The 19,286-nt window shown below is 40.4% G+C and overlaps 1 protein-coding gene and 1 pseudogene across 2 annotated transcripts; one reads left to right on the top strand and one right to left on the bottom strand.

The window, feature by feature from the left end:
* The first annotated feature begins 894 nt into the window (after nt 1-894).
* On the top strand, nt 895-6,631 carry LOC149500536 (uncharacterized; annotated as a pseudogene). Its single transcript, XR_016324902.1, has one exon. The product of XR_016324902.1 is annotated as an uncharacterized LOC149500536 (transcript).
* LOC149500535 (glycosylated lysosomal membrane protein B) lies at nt 5,053-18,946 on the bottom strand. The gene is made up of 8 exons (XM_089736488.1): nt 18,375-18,946; nt 15,401-15,646; nt 13,523-13,705; nt 11,649-11,879; nt 10,708-10,841; nt 8,972-9,109; nt 7,772-7,959; nt 5,053-6,255 (listed from the first exon to the last, which is right to left on the bottom strand). The coding sequence occupies exons 1-7, from the start codon at nt 18,435-18,437 to the stop codon at nt 7,776-7,778; spliced, it is 1,179 nt and encodes a 392-aa protein (XP_089592614.1). The 5' UTR covers nt 18,438-18,946; the 3' UTR covers nt 5,053-6,255; nt 7,772-7,775.
* Nucleotides 18,947-19,286: the final 340 nt, after the last annotated feature.

Genomic DNA, 19,286 nt, shown 5'->3' with positions numbered 1-19,286 from the left:
ATCTTGCGCTATTCCTGCCTGTCCTCGGCTGTGTGGATAGCAACGTGAACTGAGGTATTGAGAGTGGAGCGTATTTGGTCCGACCAGCGCATTGGATTGCTGCCTCTGTGCCTTCTCCCGCATACCTTGCCTGTTACCAGCAGCTTTTCCAGATTGTCACCTCTCTTTCTGGCGATATGTCCAAAGATCTCGAAACTCCTCCGCGCGCATGTAGTACTGAGGCGCATTGGAATCTTGAGCTCGGTAAGAATGGATTCGTTGGTTCTGTGTTCTGTCCAACGAATCCAGAGCATTTTCCTCCAGCACCACATCTCAAACGCGTCGATGCGTTGGCGGTCGGCTTTCTTGAGGGTCCAAGTCTCTGCCCCGTAGAGAAAAATGGAAAAGACGAGGGAGATGACGAGCTGCTTTTTGGTATTCCTCGAGATGTTTCTGTCCGCCCAAACACGGTCCATTTGGGACATAGCTCTTTGCCATACTAATTCGCCTTCTGAGGTCCTTTTCGGAGGATCCATTACTAGCTATGACGGAGCCCAGATAAATGAAATCCTCTACGACTTCCAGGTTTAGCTTATTCGTAGTTTAATAAGTTAGTAGTATTATTTACTAGTCGAAATATAAATTTTTAATTGAGAATCTTATATTAATGAGAAAGATATTCAACAAAAATAGTTTCGTTTTAATAAATTAGCATAGTAATAGTGCAGTGAACTAGCAATTTATTTTGGTAATTCTGAATTTAAATATATTGATGAGAAGAATTCATTTTTACTTTGCAAATTTGTAAATACACGCTCTGTAGCAATGTACGGACATATAAAAATATGAAGAAACAATAATAGCATCTATAAAGATGTAGTACTACGTGGTACTACATTTACTAAAATTTATTAATTAAATTAATGCAATTGTGGTTTTAAAGTTTTAGGGGTGTATAAAAAATGGGGGGCGCTGAAAAATAATTGATTTTCAAAGGGGGCGGTAAAAGAAATAAGTTTGATAATCACTGATGTAGCGTTTATTTAGCTAGGAATGAACAAGTTTCTCGCCAATCTGCGTCATATTGGCCTTAAAATAGGGCTACCGAGGCTAAACATATTTACGGACCAAAAAAATTGTTGCATGATTTGGCAGCGCTCTTAAACTGAATGCTCTGTCTTCAAAGAAAGAAATATATACTGACTAGCTGTACCCGTCCGCTTCGCTGGGCATTTAAAATTAACATTTATAGCAACCCTAACGCCTGCCGCATCGGCAGCCGCGTCTGATCGCGCGCCGCGACCAATCAGGGACTCTCGTTGTCGGCTCCCGGCGCGATTCAAAGAGTAGCGACCGAGGGGGCTTTCCTTTTGGCAAGCCGCGCGTGCGCCTTTGCTGGTGCCGACAGTTCACCCGCAACCACCGAAGCATACACACGAGAATACGTCCGCACCTCGCTCGCTACCATTCCTTTTCGAACTTGTTTGTGGGACCCTCTGGAGTATTCATACCCAGTGCTCCAGCTGGACAACACAAAACTGGCGCCTCAACGTGGTATGGAAAATCTAGCGGTGAGTCGACGAATCGTACCGGTATTGCAAATAAAATTGTGAACTCATGATCATGGTGAACACTCGAAGTGATAACCGTGCTAGCCGAAATCGCAGGGATGATGATGCAACGGACCCGTCGTCTGTCCGCGTCCCGCGATCGGTCTCCCCGAGCGCGTCCGCCGCCCAAGAAAATGGCGCCGGCGACGCCTCGCGCACAATCTTCGAGTCCTTTCAAGAAGCAACTACGAGCGTGTCTCCCGCCTGCGAAATCGGCGCTGCTGACGCCTCGCGCTCCAATCACCACAACCGATCCGGCGACAGCCACGTGGCCCCCGCCGAAGCCACCTTCTCCAGCGAGCACGTGTCAACAATAGCAGAGGCACTACAGCGGAGCCAAACAGAGGTTTTGAAATCATTATTTGAAACGATACGGCACAACACATCAACACCAGTGCCCGCATCACATGCACACGCGAACTTCGCCCGATGTACCGCGCGCTTTAGTGGGACTGCAGGTGAGTCGCTTGATGCCTTCCTGGATGCGGCTGAGGCGTATCGCGACTGCTCCGACATCTCGGATGAGAACGCCGTCCGGGGATTGTCCATGATGTTGTGCGGCGACGCCGCCGTCTGGTGGCTGGGTGTGAAGTCCTCTATATCTTCGTGGTGCGATGCCGTCTCAGCCCTACGAGATGCTTTCGGTGATCGCAGACCTCCACACCGTATATACGCTCAACTATTCAAACGAGGTCAACAAAACGACGAAAGAACGGACCGTTTCATCGCTGCGACGCGCGCTCTTCTCGCGAAGCTACCTGCCGGCGACCTAAGCGAGAAAGTCCAGCTGGACATGTTCTACGGACTCCTCAGCCGCCGCGTACGGGAAAGACTTCGCCGCGACGAAGTAAGTTCATTCGACGTGCTCCTGCAAAGAGCGCGCCAAATTGAAGACGCGACGGACGAACTTCGCTACGAGCACGATGCCTCAAGACCGACGGGAGAATTAGCAAGAAAACCATACGAGTCGACGACCGGCACCGGACGCACCCGCCCTCCACCAGCAGCCGCAGCGCGCACGGCCGCGTGCGCTCCGAGCGGCGCCGCCCCCGGCCACGAGCCCGCGACGCAGCCGCCGCGTGTATTTGACTCCGTCGAAAGGAAGCGACGCCCGAAATGTTCGTATTGCCATTTCTTCGGTCACGAGAAGAACCAGTGTCGTAAGTTAGATTCAAAACAAGGTGATCAATCTCATACTAACTTATTTAAAAATAAAACTCACTCCAAATCTAGTGAAAGTGAAGTTAAAAGTGATCAGTCATTTTATTGTGTCGATTCAAAAGAGTGTTTTAAATTTGAAAACGACAAATCAGTAAAAGACCGTATTCATAGTAGAACTAGTTTTAGTGAATACTAAATAGAATTTAGTGCATGAAACTTGTATACCTATTTTGCCAAATAGTGATGCATGCACTGATACCTACACACAGTATAAACAGCGGCGAATTCCACAAAATTATAATTTTGCTGCCCATAATTCAAATCGTTCGCGGTTTAAGGTTATTGATAACAGTGATAATGCCGATCGAGCTCGTATTGATCGCCCAGGTTCTTCTCGAGAAAAGAACCACAATATCACTGCATGCAACACGAAATGCATAACATGTAATCGATCGAGTGACGATAGCCAAAATAATGATAATCCGAGCGAAAACATTACTCATGTTAACCCTTCAGCCGTCACAACTAAAAATGTTAACTCTTTGGTTGCCGAACGTAAAAATGATAATTTTTTTTTCAACAAAAGTAATAATTTGGATATGTTTTCTAGCGTCGACGGACATCTTTGCCGCAATGCCAATACAAACGGGCAATGTCAAACATTAACCTGCGCGGTCGCAGAGGATTCAAATTTTGTTCATCAAAGATGTCCGGGCGACAGTAAGATTTGTATACCATTATTTGAAAATTATTGTGATAAAAACGGGATAAACCCGAATTTTCCGAAATATGGGAATAAGCGTGATGTAATGGGATTTGATTGTTTTTATGGTTGCGGCGGAGATGACGATCTTATGGGACACCCTATTGGTCGTGACGTACGGCCGATTTTTAACATAAATATACTGGGTTTTGACGGCACCGCTTTAATAGACACAGCTGCAAAACACTGCATCGCGGGTCATACGCTATACGCTCTCCTCCAGCAGAACAACCATCCTCTCCGCGTTTCCTCTCAACGAGTCAGACTTGCCGACGGTGTGGTGCGCATTATGGACGTTTTTACCACCACACTCGATGTACGCCTAGAGACGACAATTATTTCCACTCCATTCCTCATATTTCCTGAATCCACCAATAATGAAACGTTATTAGGAATAGATTTTATTACCGCAGCTGGAGTAGTAATCGACTTCAAAGAAGAGGTTTGGTTCTTCAGTGATGATGCGATGGTAAAATATAATCTGTGTTTCGAACCTAAGTCGCGCAAAGTTTCCTGCGCCGCTACAGACATCCTTAGGGATGACGAAGGTACTCACCTTACGCCAGCTGAGCGGCAAGCGCTCGCTGACGTACTGGACAGACACGCACACAACTTCAGAGCAGGGGGAGGTCCAACTCCGTTTGCAGAGCATCGCAACGAAACAGGTGAGCATACACCAATATCAGTACTCCCATACTGTTTAAATCCTTCGAAGAAACCGCCTGATATTATATTAGGGAAATACCATACCCAAGACCTTACCTGTTATCACGGTAATGAAGACTCCTTAGCCAAACCTGTGATTCCTAAGAGGAAACGTGGTCGCCCATCTAAGGCTGTTGATGTCCTAGTCCAGGAGCGAGGGCGTTCTCCAGGACTAGAGGGGGAGTATATAGCAACCTTAACGCCTGCCGCATTGCCAGCCGCGTCTGATCGCGCGCCGCGACCAATCAGGGATTCTCGTTGTCGGCTCCCGGCGCGATTCAAAGAGTAGCGACCGAGGGGGCTTTCCTTTTGGCAAGCCGCGCGTGCGCCTTTGCTGGTGCCGACAGTTCACCCGCAACCACCGAAGCATACACACGAGAATACGTCCGCACCTCGCTCGCTACCATTCCTTTTCGAACTTGTTTGTGGGACCCTCTGGAGTATTCATACCCAGTGCTCCAGCTGGACAACACAAAACATTATTATTTCTCACCCCCACAAAGTTTCTCATCATTAACGCCCCCGCAACTGGCGTAGGGAGTCCAACACTCTCTACGTGGATACCAAGTTTGAAGTCAATCTGATGCATGGTTCGGTAGTTATAACGGAACATCCGTCAAAACCACTGTAGATTTATATATTAGTATAGATATAGATTATGATTATTCCTGCGGTCTAATTGTAAAGTGAATTTGACATTTTTAGGAATTCAATTTTCTATTTATACGAATACAGGGTTCGTTCTTTGGGACGCAAAAACGTGTGTCGAGCCGTGGTTTGGATAACACTGCCTTAGAATTAAGACACTTCGTATCCATGAAAGATAAACACAAATCCTCATACACAATTTTTATTTAGATTTAAATTTAACAAAAATAATATCACATGTCGTATTAACACTAATAAGTTTATTATGATACCTACAAATAACTTAATTCCGTAAATTACATAATTTTACAAAAAATAATGGTACATTACTACATATATCACAAAACAAACAAATTAATACAGTTTATTTCAATGAGAAACATGTTAAAAAATCTTTAGTTTCGTCTGATTTTAGGACTGATTTCTTCCGCTATTTCTTGGGATACCAGAAATTCCTTGATGACACATCCAAAGTGCAACGTAACTGAATGTAATATTAAGCCAAGCTTAGGTGCCAGCTACTGGACTGAGTGCAGTGTCTAGAGAAATGGGCGATTGTTTTCTATACGGAATATTTTGTAGGTGATACAGAAAGAATACCGACAAATGACAATTTGGGATGTGCAATCTTCCGAATGTGCCCATAGACTTGATTGAGACAAACAGAGCTTGAGGCGGAGAGGATGTGTTGGCGCTCTGTATAGGCCTTGTACGCACGTGCACGCACGTATACGCATCGTGCGCACGTGCAAGCACGTATACGGACGTGCGGCAAATCCGTTCTCCCCGACAAGCTGATATTTGTCGACGCTTACACATACATTTTGAGTCACAAAAACCAAGACAAATATAAGTTTTGTACTTGTTTATACATTGTTGAAATTCTGAAATACCAAGCTAGATAGCATCAAGTGTGAATTTACTATTTAATGTTTCTTATAATAGCGAATAGGTGTACCTATTTTATATTTAACTAAGTAAGCATTTTACTAAATAAGATCTAATTTTCATAACTTACAAGGCATCGAGTGTCGCTACGTCGTTTAGTCAAGCGATAAATAAAGTAATTTAAATTAAATAATATTTTCCAACTTCTGGTACCGGCAGAGTTCGTCATTACTTTATTAATCACAGATCATGTTATTTATTCGCTAATTGCCTATGAAATGAAGTCCAAATATAATTCGGATAGAACGCTCCACATACGTTACTCAGAAGCATACTACACAAAACATATATAAAATACGTAACCCGTAAAATGAGTCAAGTATAAAATGCGAGTAAAAAAAATCATTAAAAAATAAATATATTTTGTCAATTATTATTTTTCATTTTTCTTTGTCTAATACATGTCTCTGTGATTGATTAATTGATGCTAGAACGGTTCATCTGTAAATAAAATAAACGATATTTCTGTTTAGGTCAAGACTGGGTGTTAAGGTATGTTTGTGGACAGATGATGACATTTAAGTTTTGTACGCATTCATTGCGCGTCCACTAGATAACTCGACTATTGTGCGCGCGGAACTAGTTGGCCGGGCCTTAGGTATGTGAGCGGGGGGACGGAGGGGCGGGGGCGCTTGCTGTCATTACTGATATGAGATTTGATACTATTAAGGACGAAATCATTATAAACTTACAAGATGATTCTGAATCAAGTGATTCAGAGAATATGTCAAGAGTAATTTCATATAAGTATATATTAAGTAAATAATTTCAAATATAAAAATATGATTATAAATTTCATACACTTAATTTGTTTTTGATTTATTTTACTATTAATTACAATATAATTAGATAGGTACAATATAAACTTCTAAAAGTTCAATTGTTTATTTATTTATTTATTATTTCATTTATTCATCACTGTCTAATCCCAAGTGCGTTACGAGCAGTAGGCAACCCGCCCCCTCACCCCTGTCGCCACCTAAGGCGCGGCCAGCTAGTTGAAGATGACAATGATAATAATAACGAAGAGGATGATTATCCTGATGATGATTATGCAAAAATCTGAGATCAAATCATTAGCCATATTGCAAGATACATAGCGCGTCTTTTAATTAAGAAATTAGATTGCGATATATGCATTGGAGCGCTATTGTCCAATAGCATAAATGAAGATCATTTTACAGATCTGTATCAAAGTTTATACGGAAACCCTACATAACAAAAATAAAAAAAATTTAGTGACAAAAATTATGCATAACTTTGTGAAACATTGAAGAACATAATTTATCATCAAATTGGCCAATACCCTACAGCAGACCACGTCACAGACCTCACCAAAGCAATAATTGAAAAATATATTAACGTGAGATTACACTTTGTTTTGAAAAATACATTCGCAATAAATAGAAAGCGCCTACTGCTTAATAAATAAGTTTTATTCCGGGGACAGTGATTATTTGTAATTAATAAAAATAAAATAGTTTTTTTTTTAATATTTATTTCATGTTTCATTTTCCCCGTATATTCATCAGATAATTTATCGATAAAGAATATCGGCTTTACCAAGCACTAGCGTGCATGAACACTTTTATTGCCTTTTTGCATGTGTGAGTGTGTATGCCTACGGAAGTTTTGTGTTAGTTTGCGAACGAATATCTGCCCTGAGATTTATGTGTGGGTGTTTTTGTTGTGTGCGAAATATTTGTAATCATTGTTTGCGTATGTGTATAAATTAAAATAGTGGGGGTGAAGGGGCGACACTGGTCCTTATACAAAATTAGAACAAAGGCCTTAACAACCTTATTTATCTAATCCGTGACAACAATGTTCACAATTTATAAAGGGTCACTATTGACCATAGATATTATACATATAACATAAAATAACATATTTAATAACAAATAACATATTTCATAAAATACTAAACATTAAATAATTTTATACAATATCCGCTCACCTGTTCATTCCTCGTCCGTGAATCTGGTCGGCTGGTTGGAGTTCCTCTGTCTGATCCTGGAGACCACCACGTAGACGACCCCAGAGAGCGCCAGCAACAAGGGCACCCCGAGGCCGATGGATATGATCATTATCACGAACAGCGAGAAAGTTTCTAGGGGCGGGCTGCCGTAGCCCATCGTGAACGACCTTCGCAAGACAAATCCTAAATGAACCTTACGCTTAAGGGAATCTACATATTAATATGTAAAGCAAAAACTTTGTATCCCTTTTTACGAAAATTGCGAGGAGCAGAAGTATAAAATTTACCACACTTATAGAGAATATAGAGGAGTGCAGAATATATATATTTTTTAAATTATGCATTAATAATAGGTACAGGTACACTAAATCAATAAAAAAAAAACATTACACACACTACCATATATTTGACACACATGCATATAATTTTATATACTCTTCGTTTATTGTCAAACTTTTGTTATTATTTGAAGTCTGTGGTCAAATTGAGAATAGGTTAATACTGTTTATCTTGAATATTATTTGTATACGATGTGGTTTTGGCGAAATCTGTAACTAGAACGATAATAATGTTCAAACTTATAATCTCAATCAATTATAGTCGAATTTCGACTACTCCGGGACAACTATAGTAGAATTATTTTGTCCGTGCAGTTTGGGTCATAAAACATAGCCCGGCTAGGGCGGTGAGCATATTGCGCGGGCGCAACGCCATTATCGATATGTTCTCTGAATTTCTTTAGTGACACAATGGCTACTCCTTTGTTTTGTATCAAAACGGCAGAGTTTTTTCAAAATAATATTTGCACGTGTTGTTGTTGTATTATTATATGTTAAAATTTTTCACTGAAATAAGAATAGATCCCGAAAAGTTACAAAGTGTTAATTTCTGCCGTCCTTGTTAACTTGCTGCGGCGATATGTGGTGTAAGTGTTCGATTAGTGATTTTTACTTTCATTTTTATCACTAGCCCACAAAATGACAAAACTAAATACACTATCGATAACGCTTATCGACAACAATAATGCGCATCGCTATGCCCGTCCATAAGGCTCGTGAGTGGAAGAGAGAGCGAAATACTCGTTTCACCGCTCTGGTTTTTTATGACCCAAACTGCACGGACAAAATAATTCTACTATAGTAAAGTTAATTTTCTATAATAACCAAATATGATAATTACCAGGAGGTAAAGTTGTGTTGTCTGTAGAACTGGTCCCCGGTGAGGCCGATCGACACGAACACATCTTGCACCAGGAGAGATTCCGTCTCGAAGTCGCGGAAGAAACGCTCCAGCGTGCTGCGCTCCGGCACGGCGCTCCTGCATAACGAGCGCGAGTGAGACCGTCTGCAGCATGCTATCTCACTCTCTCACTGAGTGCGCGCGTATAGAACACATGAAGCACGGTGCTCCTACACAACGGGCGCGAGTGAGACCGCCTGGAGCATGCTGTCTCGCTCTCTCAAGGGGTGCGCGCATTTATAGTTTTTAAGAACACATGAAGCACGGCGTTCCTGCACAACGGGCGCGAGTGAGACCGCCTGTAGCATGCCGTCTCGCTTTCTCACAGGGTACACGTATGACCCATGTCGCAGACCACTATCCTGAGTGTGCTACGATGCAACAGTCTGAACGTGACGTAGCAGTATCTCTGCGTGCTGCTGCGACCACAGACGCTAACGTTGTGTCATCACGCCCTCTAGAATAAACTGGAACCGCAATGTAGGCAGATCCGACCGGCGGCGCGTAATAAGAAGTGGGGGGAAAAGTCGTTCTATTTGACTTTTTTTATTTATTTATTTTTTATTGCTTAGATGGGTGGACGAGCTCACAGCCCACCTGGTGTTAAGTGGTTAATGGAGCCCATAGACATCCACAACGTAAATGCGCCACCCACCTTGAGATATAATTTCTTAGGTCTCAAATAAGTTACAACGGCTGCCCCGCCCTTCTAACCGAAACGCATTACTGCTTCACGGCAGAAATAGGCGGGGCGGTGGTGCCTACCCGTGCGGACTCACAAGAGGTCCTACCACCAGTAAAAAGAACTCAAAGACTCAAAGAAATACGAGTAGTTTCGTCGGTTTTCGCGCTTCGTAAACACAATTAAAACTATTGGGTTTAATCTCGCGTTTTATATTTTTATCGTATTATTTCAGACGTGTTGATATTTATTTATTTTTTCTACCTATCTGATAGCCTTGAGAGGCTGTTTCAGGGTAACCTTAACTAGTAGGTGAGCTCACGGGGCTCAAACCTGAGGAGGTTGCTAACACGAACCCTAGCAAGAGCCGTGCTTCGCAGAATCTACCACCGGATCGGAAACACAATCCACTGAGAAGATCCGTCGAGAAACTGAGTGGGCTGTGTCTGAGGGTTGTTCATTCATCGATATTTGAGTATATAACTAAAGTTAGTATACCACTGAGACAATGAAATCTGAGCTTTGCAGCTGACGCATCAAGGTGATTAGCCCTTTGATACCCATGTAGGTCACCGGTGCCCTACGTGGCGCACTCAAGTAATTATATCGATTTCTGTCTTAATAAAGCGCCGGCGATACTAACGGCTAAAAGGCTAACGATACTGAGAATGAATCAATTTCTAAAACATACATTAAAAACAAAATAAGGTAATCCATTCGCCTTGGCCACAGATGACGACATAATTACTTGAGTGCGCCGCGTAGGACACCGGTGACCTACACGGCATCATTGCTATACGGACTCTCGGTCTGGGGCAACTTTTTTTTTTAGGATTGAAGGATCACTGGTGGCCCGGAGGCCTTTCCAGTTTCACCAGGACAAGTGGACGAGCAAAGGCCCAGCCAGGAGGGGTGGGATTTGCTAACAGATGCCCGAGCGCCTCCGAAGACCTAACAACTCAAAAGCAGCTGCTTCGCGAATGAAAGCTCTCACTTCTTGAACGGGGAGACTCGAACGGAGGTGGACGAGGAGACCTCGCGCTTCGGTTCGGTGTAGCCCACGGGCCGGAACTGGATGTAGCCGCCGTCGTCCTTCACGTACGACTCTGGCGTCTTTATCTCGATGATCTGTCAATAAAAGCTCCTTTTGTAACTATCGCCGCCTCACGAGCAAGGTGAATGTTAAAGTTAAAGCCTGCATTGTGTGACGATTGTCTTTCTGTTTAGGGGCCTGAACATGTGAGTTTTTTACTGCGTATACTCAGCACTGCAACATTTTTTTTAACGTATATAGTACCTACTTTTGGAGAGTACTTAAAGGTAGTCAGCAGCTTGGCTCTGCCCCTGGCATTGCTGAAGTCCATGAGTGACGGTAGCCACTCAACTCGTTAATCTCAAGGCATTGATATATTACGTCAGATCATCAGTAAAGAGTAAAGAATTAGAGACAGAATCCCGTGTTTCTTCAGGACTACAACAGCTCCTTTTGTAGGCAGCGGCTTGGCTCTGCCCCTGGTATTGCTGAAGTCTATGGGCGACGGTAACCACTCACCATCAGGTGGGCCGTATGCTCGGATGCCTACAAGGGCAATAAAAAAAAAGCTCCATTCATGCAGCATCATCATGAAGACATGAGCGATAATATAATAAATAATAAATTAATTAAAAAGACCATTACGTTACATTATTTATCCTCTCTTCCACACAATAGTCCTCTTTTATTATATTACTTCAGGTTTATTTTAATATTTTTAATAAAAGGGAATATACCACTTATTTGCATACTGAACTACATCGTTTCATTAAATTACAAGAAATGTCATTGAGAGATCACAATGTTTCAACAGTAGACAGTAGATCTTGGTTCTAATCAAGTTGGCCACCCATGAACTAGGCTATTAACAAAAGTTGTTGAGGAAACTACCCTAAATTTACCTCAAAAACTCCTGGAGTGTGCTCGTCGTCGAGACTCTTCCTCATGGTGTAGTGCATGGTCTCCGCCCATCCGTCGGTGCTGACCATCAGCATGTGCAGGGCGAAACGGGACGAGTTGTAGTCCTTCGACGTGGTGATGTTGACGAGGCCAACGTCCACGAGGGTCGAGTTTGCTGTGTGTATGAGACGGGGCAGTTCGGCTGCGTAGTCGTAGAACGGGATGAGATCCAACTGCGGGGTTTTGTGGAGATGCGCCCATTTATTAATGACTTTGAAAAAGACCTAGGTCTTTGTTTTACGAGATAATACTTTTAGTCTGGTATCATTCAGACTTTGTGTTTTTTTGTTATTGCCTAGATGGATGGACGAGCTCACAGCCCACTTGGTGTTAAATGGTTACCGGAGCTCATAGACATCTACAACGTAAACACCGTCACCCACCTTGAGATATAAGTTCTAAGGTCTCAGTATAGTTACAACGGCTGCCCCACCCTTCAAACCGAAACGCATGACTGCTTCACGGCAGGAATAGGCGGGGCGGTGGTAACTACCTGTGCGGACTCACAAGATGCCCTACCACCAGTAAAATACATTATAACATTAGTAAGATGATTTACGTTTACTATTGGTAGTAAATTTATTTGTGTACACCTCCCGCAGAAGTACCATAGCAGTTCAGAATTGCAATCGAGTCTATGTACTATCAACAACATTTTTTTTTTTATTTCTCTAACTAATACCAATGTAAGTTACATCATAATATGAATAGATAATTATCAAACAGTATTTAAGAGGCGCGCGCACTATCTTCTCTGATAACTGCCAATACTGTAGACTTGCTCCAGTTTCCTTATCTAATTATATAAAGCGAATATTGTTTACAATTTACATAATATTGCATCGATTAGGTAATCAAAGTTCAATTCGACATTCTCGGTCGCCTCAAGGAACATAAGAAATATTAACATTATCTAATTAAATAAAATCGTGTTCTGATAACACTTTTTTTATCGACTGCTATTAATAAAAATTCGAATTTGACACCTACTTCTAGGTTAAATAAATAGCGATGCTTGAAAGGCAAACGTGACTAAGCGACAATGCCTGAAAACAAAATTTATTTTAACGAATCTAGTTGTAGTAGAATCTAGCTAGTAGCTGTAGGATTGAAATGATTTTAATAGACCTAGAAATATATTTTTTTGCGCATCGAATGTGGTTATTGCCTATCATTTATGTACAAAGCAGTTATTGTCGCTTAGTCACGTTTGCCTTTCAAGCGTCGTTATACAAGTGACAAATTGTTTTGGAATAACAGTAATTGATCTCACCGAAACGTCACGAGGCGGAAATATATAATAATAATTAGAATCAAGTTTACAATCCGCCCACAATATTAACGCCTACAAACTCTAAGGGGTTTCATTTTATGAATTCGCAATTGGAAATCATAATGTAGTGTTTAGAAAAAAATAAGTTACTTCCCAAAGGATTCGCGGCCCCCGCGGTCCCGTCACTAGTTATGAGCACCCCACTTGTATAAATTATATAAGAAACTAAACAGTGAAAAGTCTTGTCCTAATAACTCATTTGCAAAATACGCAACAAAAAAAAAAAAAAATGAAGTGATTGATAACGACTTAAGTAACATTAAGGCATTGTTTTGATTATTATTTTAAATGATAAAATGTTGCCAGTCAGTCAGTCGGAATGAGACTGTCGGTTTACCCTGTCATTGTGAAAATTATTTATTTAGAATTTCAATAAATATTATTCAAAAGGTTTTATTAACTTATTGCAATAAACTCAGTTCCACCGAATATGAATAATGGTGGAACTGCCGCTCAGCTATCCCTGGCGCCGTCATATATTACCTTGACATCCACGACGCCAGCTCGCCAGCTGTGCTTATATTGACCGTGGACTCGAACCATCACCTCCTTGTCGGAGAGCACGCTGTCGACCAGGGTCCACGACATATACTTGAGAGACATCGGCCTTTGTTCGCATTGCGGGGTGATGTGGCCCTTATCCTCCACATCATTGTATTCGTAGAGCTGAAAATTTAGAATTATTTGCTAAATCTCGATCATCAATCGAGAGATCGTGTGAGTCTGTAATAAAGGGATTCTAGTTTTAGAGTTTAGCTGGGAATCGATTTACACCAACTGCTGCTAGAGTAGTTAGCTGCTAAGCACTCGTTATATTTACCTATTCGGTGGTTACCTTAGGCTAAGGGGCTAGTCCAGCTATGACCGGTCTGGTAAGTGAGCTCGCGGGCTCAACCTGAGAGAATTTACTAACACTAGCCCTAGCAAGACTCGAGTTTTGTTTTCCTAACTAAGCTGATGGTCTTGAGAGACTATTTCAGCGTAACTTTAACAAGTAGATGAGCTCACGGGGCTCAAACCTGACGAGGTTGCTAACACTAACAAGAGCAGTGCTTCACAGAATCTACTACCGGATCGGAAACGCGACCCGCTGAGCAGATCCGGCTGATTCGAGTAATAATCACGTATCGAATACAAACAAAGTCATTGTTCTTTTTATGTTTGGCTAGTGAAACCCGCTCAAGCTTCGTTGTAATGAGCACTAATTGTGTGAGTACCATTGTTTTTCGAAACCACTCACGCGCCGCCTACTCTAATTTAACGGTACCAAGACAGATATTTTTTCTAGTGCCAAACAACAACTGTACCCAGTTTCATGACAATCAAATGAATGGTTTAGCAACACATAGAGGGCACATATATATATGCAAACATATTTTTTTGTACAGATATGATGAAGGTTGATCCAGTTACATGTGACCTAGATGATTTACTAGCACATACGACTATGAATTCCGTAAAACATGTACTTGTGAAACGGTTTGCAGATATCAACGTTACAAACGAGAATGACTCATAAAATTGTCGCGTTTATCGATATCATTTTAATCATTATTGAATCGGTAATTAAATGTTGTTTAATCAGTTGTCATTCATTGTCTTCATTTTTGATGTTTTGTTTAAGTAATTTTATTGTGTTTTAGCTGGAGAAAACTGAAAATATGGTATATCAACGAAAATTGCATGCTAAATTACTGCAATGTCAATTCGATAGAATGTATTTTTTCGTTATCATAAATTTTGGTTTGAAAGCTGTTTTGAGTTTTTTTTTAATATGGAAGAATTATTGTTGTCACGGAGGTCTTTAAAGTTCATCCAGGATGAGTGGACGAGCACGGGCTCATCCGGAAAAGGGCTACAGTGACCTTCCAGGGATCGGAAACATGAATTACCTATTACAATTAAAGTGGTGTGGGGTATAGGAAGTGTGAGTGTAGTCTTCACAACCATCGACTTTAGATACTGAACTTCAAATTTTTTTTATGAGGCCGTAAATAATTTAACACTGAATTCCTCGAGCGAAATATTCTCTGAGTGTTATTGGTTTGTATATCTGTAAAAAGTTTACTAGTTTATAAATATTTTTCTTTTATTGTTTCGTTGGCTTGCTATTATTTATTTTTCTATATGACACAAAATTCATTAATATGTAGTTTACAATTAATTTCTATAAATTTACATTATGTTACCAGTGTGCTAAGTGCGGGTTTTTTTAATTTCGCGTAAAAGTTAACTCTAATTTGTATGGAGTTGGAACAGCTTCTCTTCGTTTGACGTTAGGGGCGCTGTTCCAACTCCATACAAATTGGAGTTAACTTTTACGTGATCGAGAAGTTACAAAAACTCGCCGAGATACCTCACCTTGTCTATGGCAATAGCGAAGCAATACTTTGGTGTTTCGGACAACAAAAACTTCACCGGCACTTGTCTGTCCCATTTCACTTGCATCGTCGAGTTCAGTTCGGTTAGTGCAAACACCACAGTAGGGATCCCACCTGTGAAGTCCCATAGCTGGTGGATGCTGTCCTTGGAGCTGTCAGCCTTTATATAAACTAAAGTGTTTGCTGACGTACATTCGGCGCACCCCGGATTCAATTTCGCTGTTATCTGGAAATATATAATGTCTATTAGGTGATTACGATTTATAATGCGGTAAACGTAATGCTACCCAATTTTTTTGCCTATTTGGGGCTCTTTTTTCGAATCGCTTACTAGATACTAGCGCCAGGGAGCGGACATCTATCTATTTATGTAAGATTTCCCGTGAACTCTTTAGTTTAGTCCCGGTAGTTCTTTTTGACGTTCAACAAGTATGTACTTTCATTTATGTTGAATATTTTTTATTTATTTGATTTGATAACGCAGCAAATAGAAGTTTGTTATAGTCCCCGGCACGTAACTTGGCAAGAGTCGTTAGATGCGCAGAAGTCGTTTTTTAGGTCTCTTTGGTTGTCAAGCGGGACGCGGGGAAAGACGTAGCACCGTTCCGAGCGCGCGATTGGTGAGTCAGTCGACGCTCCCCTCCCGCACCGCGTCCACGTTCCGTTCGCTCCCGGCTACACATGCGCCTACTAAGTTGTAGGATACCCTTTTTTTATATTAAGTTTTTGTTAGGAGTTGTTATTATTGTTTAAATTTAGTTTTTGTTACGAGTGTTATTGTTTTAAATTTGTTTGCAATGCCAGGACCAAATACCAATGACCATATAGTAGATTCAGTCACTGAGCGTTTTATTATTTACGCCAGTGACGACAGCGACTCTTCGTTATGTCGACGATGAGGAGCCAACTCCTTCTACCAGCTCAGGTACTACCATAAATTTAATCCAAGGGGTAGCACTATTAGAAAATGATAGTGACGACGGCGACACATAATTTTTAATATTAAATATATTTTTTAAAATAAACTTCTTAACTTTTAATTGTATTTTATTTATAACGCCTAATACACTTCACGAATTCCTCTCTTTTCTTTAACTTTCTTCAAAACACACAGGCTTAAAAATAAGTTATGGCAAATAAACAATAAAATAAAATAAAATTATATGCGGGCAATAAAAGTGAAATTTTTTTGTTGCAATATGCACTATGCGCGACATTACCCCCACTACACCAAAACCTTGCCAACTTACGTGCCGCTTACTATACTAAAGACCCCGCTAAATGACACCACTGCCCTTTCCTCTTCGTCCAAGCTACTGAATCCCACTCTAAGCAACGGTTGACACTAAAACCGACACATGTCCACCACATGAACTCTTAATCGACGCAGTCGTTGGCGTAAGCGACAGAGCTAATACATAGTTAGATAGACCTCCCAAGCGATACTGGTATTGAGGGATACTCCGCTACGCTAGTACCAGCTTGCCGGGTCGAAATGCGATACATCCGTCAATCAATCAATCTTTAATATCAGTTTTGCGGCGCATTAGGTTGTGTTATCTCGCTGGGCCAGCTGATCGTCCGAATCGGATCATCGAAGAAGGTTGACAGGAAAACGAAGAACGAAAATCGGGAACTTAACATATTCGGGCTTAACATCATCACTACTAGATAGGAATTAGATGAGAGTTCTACTCTTATAGACGGAATGCTGATGAAACCGTACCACTAGATTCGATGAATTGTACTTGGTTTTATTTTGCAAGTCTCTCAGAGAGCCATTAAAAGAAGACTTTTCATTTGTTTATTACTACAATTTTAATTTCTTTTGAATGCCTCAAATTGAGTAATACTATTTCGTAACTAATCAAAGGTATGACGAAGGCACTAAAAATGTTGCATAGCATAAATAGCTTAGCATTGTTTCTGTTAATTCAAACTACAACATTGTTATCGAAAACGTGACTAATCACACGTGAACTGGATAAGCCAGTCATCAGTGACCAGAAAAATTATACTCTATGTTAGAAATTCTAAAACATGTTAAATAAATTTGTGATTCAATTGTATAAGTGTTTTATATTTTAAACATATCTTTTTTACAGACTACATTTGCAGCTGTCGCTGTTGCCTTGCCTTCGTCCATTTGCGCAATTAAACGAAAACTTGAGACTTTAAAGTGGCATTGAAAGCAATTGTCTATAAGTAAAATAAATACATTGGTGCATTTAACAAGGCACCAATATATGTATTTTGTAGGTTTATTATACATAATGTAGAGTAAACAATGCATGGACATACTACTACATATATACTACTAGTTCAATGTCCATTTGCCTGCTTTATGTAAATCCTCCTGGGAATTGTGATTATCCCATCACAATACATGAATTACACTTTACAATGAACTATATTTGGCAATGACAAAAGGTCTAATATTGAGGAACAAGATAAGAATCAGTTGGACAATCTATTATAACTATGTTCAGATAATGCAGAGGAAATAGTAGTTGTTTGAGATTGTTGGGAATTTACACTCAGATCCTCTAATCTCTTAGTTAAAAGGTTATTCGAATCCATTTGCAAAATAATTAATTTCAATTTGGACATTTTTTAATAGGATAGAAGAGTCTAAAAGAGAGAACAGGCATGTGGGTCACTTGAAACCCTAAAATTATAAGACTAAGGAAAAATTAGCTGACTCTGAAGACGAATTCATGTACGAAATCTCAAAGGTACCCATCACGTTTAATTCTACTTTTTTTTAAAAAGGAACTCGCGATGGTCCTTTGGATGTTAAACTGTCGTAATATTTATTCCTATCGTAGCATGTAATTTCCTGTATTCCTACAGGAAATAAAGATTGCATTCATTTGATAAATAATTCATCCAAAAAAAGGGGAGGAAAAAACAATAAAAAAAAGTAATGTTTTAAACAAAAACCAATTAATTACCACTCGATCTTGTCCACACACTATAGATATCGCACTACTCAACAATAAAATTAATAATTTCATTGTTATCACAAAAGGGAAATAATTTGCACGAATACTTTTCTGTTATTGATCCCGACCGTGTCTTGAAGTACGTAAACAAAAGATAAAAAGCAGCTGGCACGCGCGCTTATGCCTTCGACATAGTGCTATGACGAATGAAATACAAGATAATTCACTTTGTCATTGCAATATTTAACTTTCACAATACTTTAGTACAGATCGGTCGTTCTTGTTGGTTCGAATTGTCTTTGTAGAGTATACAAACACTACGTTAATTAGTTTTAATTCATTTATGACATAAAATAATACACGATTCCGATAAAGAATACACAGATTAATACATTATTTACAAAGAATACAACTGCGACAAATTACGAAGCGGGAATTCAAAAAACAATGCGTATAGTATACGCCACATCGGACATTGTACCGACTACCGACCCAAAGTGCATCGGAAGTAATTCCACCAACAACTTTGTACCTACTGAATCCCGTAATATCCCAGCAATATTTCAACTGGATAAAAATGTGCTGAAGTGAGTTCTGAGTTCAGTTACGAATGGTTTGTCTACGACTGTTCCTTTCCATAATCTAAAACGATATTTAGAAAAATACAACCAAATTATTTAGGATTTTTAGAATTTACGGAGTATCAAAATGTATCAAATCCAAATAAGAATCAGATCCTAACAACCCTTGTGTGCAGGAGTGCATTCTAAAGTTAATCTTGGTAATGTTGTCCGACAGTCATGGAATTACACCGAATATTCACGGGCAATATGCAACCGGGCAAATACTTGATGAGCATGCATTGTTATTCAAAATATTTTTCATTTGTTATCATTATAAACATTCAGAAATCTAGACATC

This window comes from Bombyx mandarina, chromosome 21 (assembly GCF_030267445.1).
Source record: "Bombyx mandarina strain Sakado chromosome 21, ASM3026744v2".
Classification (NCBI taxonomy): domain Eukaryota; kingdom Metazoa; phylum Arthropoda; class Insecta; order Lepidoptera; family Bombycidae; genus Bombyx; species Bombyx mandarina.
This window is presented reverse-complemented; position numbering and strand designations above follow the sequence as displayed.

What these genes read in the sequence shown, in the direction of transcription:
- LOC149500535 (XM_089736488.1), bottom strand. Translation starts at nt 18,437, where the DNA reads ATGAAATTATTAATTTTATTGTTGAGTAGTGCGATATCTATAGTGTGT. An exon ending in ACACTCCAGGAGTTTTTGAG is followed by an intron (nt 10,842 to 11,648) that starts GTAAATTTAGGG and finishes TTTTATTGACAG; the next exon opens with ATCATCGAGATAAAGACGCC. An exon ending in CAACACAACTTTACCTCCTG is followed by an intron (nt 7,960 to 8,971) that starts GTAATTATCATA and finishes TGTCTTGCGAAG; the next exon opens with GTCGTTCACGATGGGCTACG.